The sequence below is a fragment of the Chionomys nivalis genome, chromosome 1, assembly GCF_950005125.1.
Source record: "Chionomys nivalis chromosome 1, mChiNiv1.1, whole genome shotgun sequence".
Classification (NCBI taxonomy): Eukaryota; Metazoa; Chordata; class Mammalia; order Rodentia; family Cricetidae; genus Chionomys; species Chionomys nivalis.
Genome location: NC_080086.1, coordinates 22,520,906 through 22,531,971, shown reverse-complemented (window position 1 = coordinate 22,531,971; position 11,066 = coordinate 22,520,906). Strand labels below are relative to the sequence as shown.

Below are 11,066 nucleotides of genomic sequence, written 5' to 3'. Positions count from 1 at the left end.
AATTTATTTTGCATTTTGGTTCCAGAGGATTAGAGTCCATAATGGTGGGAAGAAGGCAGGAAGCAGGGTGGCTGGAGCAGAAAGCTGAGAGCTCACATCATGAACTGAAAGCATACAGCACAGGAAACTACAGAGTGCCACCAAATGGAGACCAAGTGATAAAATGCCAAAGGCTGTGGAGGACATTTATCATTTAAACCACCACACCCAGGCTGTCCTTGAACCCTGGATCCTCCTGGCTCAGCTTTTCCAGTGCCATTCATGCGGGGCATGTGCCATCAGTTCCCATATTAAGAGATTTTAACAATGATTTTGCAAATGGTCATCTGTGCTGTTTGAGGATGACCTCAGACACAGAGAATGAGGGTCACAGACTCCAGGATTAGAACCCAATGTTCCTCAGCTGTATGGGCTTCTGTCCACAGAGCACTTCTCTGAAATGGCACATCAGTGTCTCTATCCTCTCTTCAGAACAAAGAAACAGAACACGGGCATCTGTAGAAGTCACAGTGGTTTTAGAGTCCATGCTTTGTGTCACCAACTGTGCATTGTTTGGGCTGACAGCCTAGACAGAGGTAGTGCAAAGATCTGTATGATAAAGGAATCGAGGTGAAATTCAGTATCAGGAGTCGTTACACCTGGTTTCAGAGATATTTTGGTTCCTTCTGGCAGATCCACCTGTTTTCTGAATCACAGTTCTCAGAAACCAGTTTGCCATTTGAGACAGTGACACAGCTGTTTCTTTTAGCATTACCAATGATTATGAATCTGAGGAGGAAGAGAACAGCCACTCTTAGTGTTTAGGATTTTGTCATAAATGTCTTGTCATTGCTTTCATGAGGAATTTAAAGGAAACAGGAGAATGCACAGTTGTTCAGTGTAGTAAACACAGACATAATGTTATAAACATTGAAGGCAGGGTTGATTCTAAAACCTGCTGTTTCTTCACTGGCAAAGAATCCTTCCAGTAACAATGTTCATGATGATGAATAAAGGAGAGGTGGTTTGAAGGGATGGAGGCCTCCTCATTCCACTACTAACATGTCATGTGACCTCCTCTTTCCACTACTAACATGTCATGTGACCTCCTTATTCCACTACGGACACATCATATAATGAGCTTCTTTTTCTTCTTTTAGTTTCAGTGTTCTTTTATAAACATGGTTTGGGCTGGTTAGATGGCTCAGTGGTTAAATCACTGAATGCTCTTGCAAGGACCTGAGTTCAGTTCCCAGCACCCACATGGCAGCTCACAGTGTCTGTAATTCCAGTACCAAGAAATCTATACCCTCTTCTAGCTTCCATGGACACAGACATTCATTTGGTACACATACCCACATGCAGGAAAACACATAAACCAAAAATGAATAAATTTCTAAACAAAGATTAATAGCAGAAAAGGATGAATGTATACATCGTAATGGACTGCTCTGTCCCTTTAAAAGACAAGCCATGCCCACTCCCTCCCCCATCACTAGGCAAGCTGATCTTTAGCTTCCAGTGAGTCCCTTCTCTTTTCTATATCTCCCCTGAAGAGGCAACTTCTGTCTCTTTTTTCCCCACTTCTCCCCTTCCCCCTCTGTTCCTCTCTCTTTTTCTTTCTCTCTCTCTCTTTCTCTCTCTCTCTGTCTATCTCTCTCTGCTCTTTCCCCTTTTCCCCTTACCACCTATCCCCTTGTCTTCCGTAACCCACTAAATAAATATCCAACCTCATTCTGCATAACATGCCTATCCATGTCTCTGTCTCTGGCCTGCTACCTGGCTCCCTATCTGGTATCAGCTACCTGCAGAAACCTGCAGCTTGTTCTCATGGCAGGCCCATCTGTCTGTCTCTCCTCCTAGGACTGGCTGCACCATCAAGGTCTCTCTCACCTCCCTGCCTGGGACTTGTGGCCCACTGCTGCCACTTGGGGAACTGCTTCATCTTTGCCTGGGACTGGCTGCTCTCAGACCTGCTGCCCACTGCCTGATACCACTCTGGGGACTTGAGGCATGGTCTCATGACTCTCTGCCTGCTACAGCAACTCAGAAATCCTCATATTTTACACAGACACAGACACACACACACACACACACACACACACACACACATGGTTTAACTAGCTAATGTTTGGAGAAGTATTGAGATATACCTGAATGGGTGAGAACTGTTACACACAGTAGGTGCTCAATGAATGTGTCCAGTATACAGAGTGAGCTCACAGGGTCTAGATCACAGAACTGGATGCAGGGAAGGAAAGATGCTCAGCTCAGGAGACTCATAGTCATGATTCCTTTCATTCTACTCCCTTAGGATGGCAACTACTGATTAACACATGGATTTCAAATGTGCATGACTCCCATGGCCCCATGCTGGTGGGAACACAACTAGAATCCAAGCGCTAACACACAGTATCAGGGTTTACTGTAAGGGAGAGGTGAGTTCTAAGCACACTCAAAGGTCTTATAAAGGAGGTGGCATCTGACAGTGGCCGGGCTCCTCACGGGTGTCCTTCCTTTGTTCAGCTCTTAGTGGAGCCCTTGAGCTTGAGATGTGAACCTGATGCCATCCTAGTGGTCAGTCTGCAATCCAGCCACGATTTCCCTGGATTCTCCATCCTCAGGATCTGTCTTCAGTTCTCAGCATCAATTCCCTGTGGCTGATCTGTGTAGTCAAGGACTTCCTTTCACAATCCCTTTAAGGCCTCCCAGGCCTTCTCCTGCTGGACTCCTGGAGAGATCTCTGACATTCCTTATTAATCCCCAAATAACCCTGTGGGGAAACTGTTACTCTCTCCCTTTCCCTTACCTGAAGCCAGGGTCAGAGAGTTAAAGCAAAGGCGGGCTTCCTTGATTGACACTTCCTACTGAGCACAGCAGCCTCCAGGCTTCTCAATCCCTTTAGTCTAAGCACAGAGACATTTTGTCCTCAGAGTAAAGGACAGAGCAGCCAAGATTAATCCATACACTTCACATACATTTCCATACTCTATGCCAACTTTTTATGTTGATGAATTTCTATGCTTAATAAATGGTCATGACATTTTAAGTAAATCTAAATCAACATTTTACATTTCAATCTCATGTGTTCTGAATAAGAAGAAGTACATTTTCTTTTAAGGTTTGCTTGTTTATTCAAGCAAGATTAATAAACAGCTCTCAATATCCTTTCTGAAAACCTCATAGAGAGCAGTGTATAGGAATTTGACTGAATCCTACATACTTTTGCTAATGAAGGGGATGAATAATATGTTCTTGAGTCATTTTCCATGCTGTGGTGAAATGAGCCATAGTGTGCAGTGAGGCCAGTAGCTCAGGTCACAGCCAGCAGAGGAAGAGTGAGTGGGAAGGGAAGGCAGTGTCAGCAGGGAGTTTTGTCAGCTGAGAGAAATGACCTCATTGTCACAGGCTGCATTTTGGTTCACAGTTCAGGGGCCTCAAGTCCATCTTCATCTTGCTGCATTGCTGCTGGCCCTGTGGCAGTGCAGAAATGCTGTTAGTGCACAGCAAAGTTCTCACCTCAAGAGGGGCAGAAAATAAAGAATAATATATCTTTAGTTCTGAAATGTCAGGTCTCTCATTGCACAGTTACCATGGTGATCTCAACAATAAGAAAGTGAGAAGACACCAATGAGCTAATGGCTTCTTTGTGAGCCACAACACACACAAATATACTTTTGATATTCAGTACCCCAAGAGGTCACGTGAAGGATAGCTGTCACAGTGTTAAGAGGTTACTGGATCATGGGAGCCCTAACTCCATCAAGCAATTAACCCATTGCTGAGATCCCACCAAACAAAATGAGGCCTTCTAGAAAGATGTCAGTTATGGTGTGGTGGCAACTTTTGAAGGGCAAATCTCTGCTTCTCATCCCAACCAAGGACTTGCCATCTCCTCTCCATCCTGCCCCTCTTGAGGTGAGAACTTTGCTGTGCACTAACAGCATTTCTGCACTGCCACAGGGCCAGCAGCAATGCAGCAAGATGAAGATGGACTTGAGGCCCCTGAACTGTGAACCAAAATGCAGCCTGTGACAATGAGGTCATTTCTCTCAGCTGACAAAACTCCCTGCTGACACTGCCTTCCCTTCCCACTCACTCTTCCTCTGCTGGCTGTGACCTGAGCTACTGGCCTCACTGCACACTATGGCTCATTTCACCACAGCATGGAAAATGACTCAAGAACTTCTTTGAAAAATATAAAAAATATTAAAGTGTCGAGACCAGCCTGATCTACAAGAGCTAGTTCCAGGACAGGCTCCAACAAAACCACAGAGAAACCCTGTCTCGGAAAAAAAAAAAAAAATTAAAGTGACAAAAGAAAAAATCCTTCTGCCTACAGGTTCTAAGTAGGCATTTTAAAATGCATACTTCTATGGGTACATTTTCCTTATCCAATCTTCAGTCGAGGGGCATTTAGGTTGTTTCCAGGTTCTGGCTATGACAAACAATGATGCTATAAACATATTTGAGCACGTGTCCTTGTGGCACGATTGAGCATCCTTTGGATATATACCCAAAAAGTGGTATTACTGGGTCTTGAGGAAGGTTGTTTCCTAATTTTCTGAGAAATCTCCACACTGACATCCAAAGGGGCTGTACCAACTTGCATTCCCACCAGCAATGCAGGAGTGTTCCCTTTACCCTACAACCTCTCCAGCATAAGTTGTCATCAGTGTATTTGATCTTGGCCAATCTTACAGGTGTAAGATGGAATCTCAGCGTTCCTTTGATTTGCATTTCTCTGATGACTAAGGATGTTGAGCATTTCCTTAATGTGTCTTTAAGCCATTTTAGATTCCTCTGTTGAGAGTTCTCTGTTAGGTCTGTACTCCGTTTTTTTTTTTTTTTTTTTTTTTTTTTTTTTTTTTTTTTTTTTTTTTTTAAACTACACAGCAGAAAAAAATAACGGCATCTTGAATTTTGCAGGCAAATGGATGGAGGTAGAAAACATCATTTCAAGTTAAGAAACCTACACCCAGAAAGACAATTATCACATGTACTCACTCAAAGTGGTTTTTAAACATTAGCAAAGCCCAGAAATCACAATCCCAGACAACTTAGACAACAATGAAATGAGGACACTAATAGACACTTAAATAGATCTAATCTACATAGGTAGTATAAAAAGATGAGATCTCCTGAGTAAATTGGGAGCATTCAGACCTTGGAAGAGAGTTGAAGTTTAGGGGAGAGGCAGGGAGGGGAGCAGAGAAAATGTAGAGCTCAATAAAAATCAATAAAAAAAGAAAAAAATTGTTTATGAAAACATTTAACATATGAAAAAATACATTTTCTTTCCTAAGAAGTTAGTTTAGTCCCCAGTCTTAGGAGTCCATTGTATATATACATACATACATACAGACATATATACATGCACACTTGACCTTATAGAAGGCTAGAAACTTTTTATACATGAATACTTTCAGCCACCTTTGTAATCATATTTTCAAACCCTTCTGAATATCTTTAATCTTTGGTATCATTATTAGAGCCCTGAGATGACCTGAAATGAATATCAAAGTGAGTTCTTCCAATACTCACACATCAGAACTTAAAGTGGAGCCGTTTATCCATCTCCAGTTCTTGTCTGGCAACGAATAATTTAGTCCAATCCAAAATGAACTGCCTCTTTCCTGTACTGAATTCTTTATGAATCTCTACAATCAAAACAGAGAAGAGGACTTAACCTGAGCCTGTGTGCTGTGACTCATATTCCACAGCCTACCAACACCTAGGTCAAGTGTCACCTGTGTCTGTCCTGAATCCTCAGCACAGTTCATTCTTCCTCCCTTGAGGAATCTGTGCCCAGCATTTATGATCCTAGGACACTCACCTTACATATGTAGTTGGTGGCTCACATGTCCCTCTAGTCTCTCAGACTATGAGCTTCAATAATGTAATGTCTCCACTGCCTTTGCATGGAAGATCTGTGAAGTCTAGAGACGTTGGTACAGCTTCAGAAATGTGTTCACGACTCTGTTTTATAGCACAACTCACCAGTTCTTCTTGGTTCTGAATGAGCAGCAATGTGGCTCCTTTTCTAGGGCAGTCAGATAGACCTTCCTCCCAAATACTGGTCTCTTGAGAAAACTGTAGGCATTTATTTTGGTATGTCATCCAGCCATTGGGGCACCTTAGCTGAACTGAACTGTCTGAAGTGAGGAACAGACATGGTAAATTTCTAGCCTGTCCCTACTGCATCCAACCAGTTACACAGAGTAGTTGCTTTGCTAACAAACACTTTTAGTAACATGTGCTGGGATGAGATTATTGTTATGACAAAAAGATATACAAACAAAAAGGAATTCATTTTCCTTTCTATCAATCAACTAGACAGAGCTAACTTTAACACATTTGTTAAAACAAATATTCTATTAGGATATTTTTAAAGTTATTGGTCTAGTGTGATGTGATAGCATTGGAGGCAGCATGGCAAAGTGATTAATATCTCAGGCTTCAAGGTTACATTGCCTCAAAGAAGTTCCCAGCAGTATCAACTACCAGTCATGAGACCTCCATACGTTTCTATACTGCAATTTTTTCTAACATAAGACGATGGTGCTGTCTTTGTGGGTGAGAGTTTGCAGCATCCGCTGACATAAGCCCTGGTAAAAAGCAAATGTCAACTGTTATTCTTGGGAAAATCAAGCTGTAAAAATTTTGTGCTGTGGAACAATGGTTTTACCCTGTAAGGTTTGTTTCTTGTACTTGTTTAATAAAGTGGCTGATTGACCAGTAGCCAGGCAGGAAGTAGAGGTGTGGTGACCAGGCAGGAAGAAGAGGTGGGGCAATGAGAACCGGAGAATTCTGGGAAGAGGAAAGATTCAGTCTGCAGCCGTCACCCAGAAGTAGAGGACACAGATGAGAATGCCTCGCTGATGAAAGGTACCAAGCCACGTGGCTGACACAGACAAGAATTATGGGTTATGATGTAAGAATTAATTAATAAAAAGCCTGAGCTACTAGGATAACTAGTTTATGATTAATATAGACCTATGTGTATTTCTTGGGGATATAAACCTTGATCAAGGATTACCTGTTGAGCTAGCCGCGATCCTTCGTATATAGTCTCTGCATTTTTCTATGGATGGCTTTTGTATTAGGACTCGCACTAGTAAATAAGAAAACAAACAGAGAGGATTAAATACTAAACTGAATGGTGGAATGGGTGTTTTTCTTCCCACTTCAGGAAATCGAGTTATTTCAGCAAAGCTGAACATAAGAACTGAGGGTAAAATATCAGCCACTGAGGAACCTGTTTGGAGATAGAATGTGTAAACAAACAAGAAAAGCACAGAACATGTGATTTCAGACCACTGTTGAGGTCACATATCATATAATGGCCTTACAGAACCTCTTAGCTTCCCACATTCTTGTCTGAATTCCCATCTTCAGAATGAGTATTATCACACTGTCTCCAAGGAAGGCAGCTTTCTGCCACTGGAGTTCAGAAGCCACTTAATAAATTAAACACTTGAGCTTTTTAGTTTACTACCTTGTTGTTTATGTCACAATCAAGACTTGTTTTTGTTTTTGCTTTTTATGTTCTGGGTGGACATGTGTTGTTGGGTGCTTAGGGTCAGCTGAGAACACACACAGACACCAAATTTTCAACACAAAGGAGATTTATTAACCTGTAGGGTGTGAGGAGGGGCTGCCTCTTGATCTGGCATAGACAGCAGCAGCTGTTTTTGCAGGACTGAGTTGTTAAGGAGAAAAGTCTGTGTTAGGATGAGTTGTAAGTCCTGATTGGAGAGGTTAACCATTGTAGCCAAATAATTAACTTTGCTGGACCTTGGATGTTGTGATAGTTGGATCTTGGTGCTCAGCCTCAAGAGTATTCCATGACCAAATAAAGGACTGGACTGGACTTGGGGTCTAGTTTACGAGTGTAACCTAGCTATTTAGTGAGAAGAAAGAGAAAAGGGCAAAACCTGCGAGTGCCATGTTTCCATGCACGGGTCTGTTAGAGAGCCCTTCATGTGTAAAAACCCCTAACGGCTCTCAGAGAAACTCAGAAGCACAGAAATGGGAAGCTTCTGCACTGCGCATGAGACACAGTCCTGTAACCACTCATATGGTCGACCTTTCCCCAGCTCAAGGAGACCAACCATGTAAAAAGACCTGATATCTAGAGGAACAATTCTGAAGCAAAAGCTCTGGCCTCACTTACCTAAAACACTCAGTCCAATCACGGTCAAGAGAAGAAGGATGAGCCCAGCACAACTGAGTTTCAGAGCCAACCTGTGGGAACGTGGGCACCGGCAGGCATCTGTGAAGTTAAACATCTGGTTACTGCTTAAGTTAGTTGAGTACATCTGGGATGAAGGTTAAAGGTGGTTTGGATTAACACAGACAACTGGATTCAAGTAGAGGGTGGGCTGCAGATGTGGGTGTTTCTCTGCCACCTAAAGCCGTCTTCCAGGAGCTGAATTCTGCATTATGTTCAGCTGTTTGCTCTGATAAAGTAGGAAGGAAAATGAATGCTCATGCACGTACTCTGCATAAAGACTCATTGGGTGACGCAGTCTTGGTAGATGTGAACGTCTGTTGAAAACCACTGAGCGCTGTAAATCAAAAAGCAAGTTCTGTTGTGGGAATAGATCAATGCATCTCTAAGGAACCTTCTTTTATCCAAGATATGTTTGATGCTCACTTTTGTGGTAATTGTGACTTTTGATGCTATGGCATGTGATTCTATTCCTAAACATGGGGTCTGCTTCACTGAGGTCTACAACGTTCTTCTCCAACTTGGATTAAAGTTATGGCTTCCAAGGAGGGGCATCTCATGATCCACACCATATTTTCAGTATTTCAATTGAGGTAGTTCCTCCTATTGGCTGAGTTCTAAAGCCCCTTGATGGACAGATGATCTGGAAGTGTGGCTAATACAACACTACACACACAAGCATATACACACACATGCAAACTAAAACCATACAACACTTTGTGAATGTTGCCTTCACAGTGCACTTTCTTTAATTATAGTGCATTGATAATTGCTTTTGCTGTGCTCTGTTCTGTTTCTGAGAGAGAGTTGTCCATTGGTCCAGGCTGACCTCTAACTATCTGTGTGGCTGAAGATGACCTTGAGTTCCTCATTCTGCTGCCTCCACTTCCCGAGTGATGGGGATCTGTTGGGTGGCCCTGCTGATCAGATGCTGCAGTCTACCACAGCCTGGCAGCTTTCTCCAAGCTCTGAAACATGGAGGACTCCCTCTCCATCCATTGATATTTCCTGCTCTCTACCTTCTGCTATCTGGAGGATGTCTCTTGGCTGGGAGGACTGTCCTAAGAAAGCTGTCTCCAAGTCTGGAATCCTGATTTATCTTCAGCATGACCCCTGGCACAGTTTCCTGCTAGAAGCCTTTCCCTGTTGCTCTTGAGGTAGCTGAGACTTGTACAGGAGCTTTGCTATAGGACCCTGCTGCGTCATACGAAGCTTTATGATAGGAGCGTGCTGCTTAATACAAATTAGGGTTTGTCCCCAGGTCCCCATTCCTATATATTTCTTATACTCTGGAATAAAGCTGAGCTGATTCATCAAAGTCTGGAGGTCTGTCTCTGTCTTACTGACAGCCATGCAAACCCTGTTCTCCACTTCTGCTTTTTCCACCCCATGGACCACTGCAGCCAGCCACCCAAGGAAGAAGCAGGACAACAGGATTCTAGGTGTGCACCAGCCACAAGTGGGCAGCATGTAGAGAATAAGAGACTACGAAGTCCTCCACTCTAAATGGGACATCTGCATCCTAACCCATCCCATGCCCAACCAAGGCTCAGGCATTATCACAGAAGGGGTGAATGACCATAGATCCAGAAGTGCTGGATAATTACAAGGAAACACTGTCATCTGGACATAACAGGGCAGTTACAGAGATGAACTTAATGGCGTGCACAAGACCTTCAAAAGCTCAAGTCTGACAAAAGATTGTGGGGGACTTGGACATGAGGTTCCCCAGCCTGGGAATATATTGACAGCTGATGGCAGCTAGGAGTAGGAGATTCAGTTTTCTTCCAGGATACAGTCTCTAAGAAGAACCCTATGCTCCAGGACATGGCCTTCACCCATGCACACACTGGCAGGGCTGACTGGACTCAGTGGGAAATCAAACCCCAACCCTTAAGCTCTTTAAGTTCCTTCTACTTTTACAGGTATAGACAGGGAAAACAAAGACTTTCTTGTGCCTACCACAAGTAACTGGCTCTGTCAAATCTTCCCTCTAGTTATTTAAATCCCCCACTTTTCCCAGACCCTTTGTACAGATCATAATGAAGTCATTTGGTGACTCAAAGACTTTTTTCTCATTAAAAATCTGCTAATTTAATAGTTCTTGAAAAGCATCCTTAAAAAGTTGTGATTCACATTCTTGGCACAATATAGAATGATTAAATTTAAAGCATCGCAGTATTCTATAAGGAAGCTCAGTTGCATCACGGAATCTCATACTATGCCATGGCCGTTTTAGATTTAATTTCTGCCTCAGTGTCTGTCTCTTATCACCCATTCCCCTAAATCATCATATCCTTCATATTTGTCTCACTTCAGTCTTCCACATTAGTTCTCAATTCTTTCCCCCAGTTTTAAATCTTCTGGCAGACAGGGTGCTGATTCCAGCAGTTCTCATTTCTAGGAGGCCATGGAGCTGAGTCTTAGTGTTTGTATTCTACAGAGAAGTTTGGACCAGGCAAGATGCTTTATGGTGAATCTCTGCTAGAAGCATCCCTTTCCTTGTAGATGTAAAGCATCCCTACTTCAGGGTCTTGTGACTGAAGCTGGAAAGAAGGGCTGCCATGTCTCACATTAACTGACTGAAGTGGTGTAAATGAGCTTCTTATCTCTAAAGCTGTGAGCATCTACTCTCTTCAGCATGGACAGAGAGCTGCTCACCTTCAAAGCAACTACAAAACTGTAAGAGAAAACCACATCTCTGGAAGATATTCAAATGCCAGAAGGAGAAATAAAGCTACTGACCTGGGGGACGAGATGGAGGCGATGCACACAGAGGCCCTGGAGTGAGGTCTTCTACCTTGGAGCAGACCCTTGGTGTGTCCATTGCGAATGGGAGATGTGACGCTGAACT

General features: G+C 43.0%; 1 protein-coding gene across 1 annotated transcript; it reads right to left on the bottom strand.

The window, feature by feature from the left end:
• Positions 1–614: 614 nt before the first annotated feature.
• On the bottom strand, positions 615–11,045 carry LOC130881893 (killer cell lectin-like receptor subfamily B member 1A). Its single transcript, XM_057781739.1, has 6 exons — positions 10,958–11,045; positions 8,156–8,254; positions 7,019–7,093; positions 5,980–6,134; positions 5,524–5,639; positions 615–768 (listed from the first exon to the last, which is right to left on the bottom strand). The coding sequence occupies exons 1-6, from the start codon at positions 11,037–11,039 to the stop codon at positions 645–647; spliced, it is 651 nt and encodes a 216-aa protein (XP_057637722.1). The 5' UTR covers positions 11,040–11,045; the 3' UTR covers positions 615–644.
• Positions 11,046–11,066: the final 21 nt, after the last annotated feature.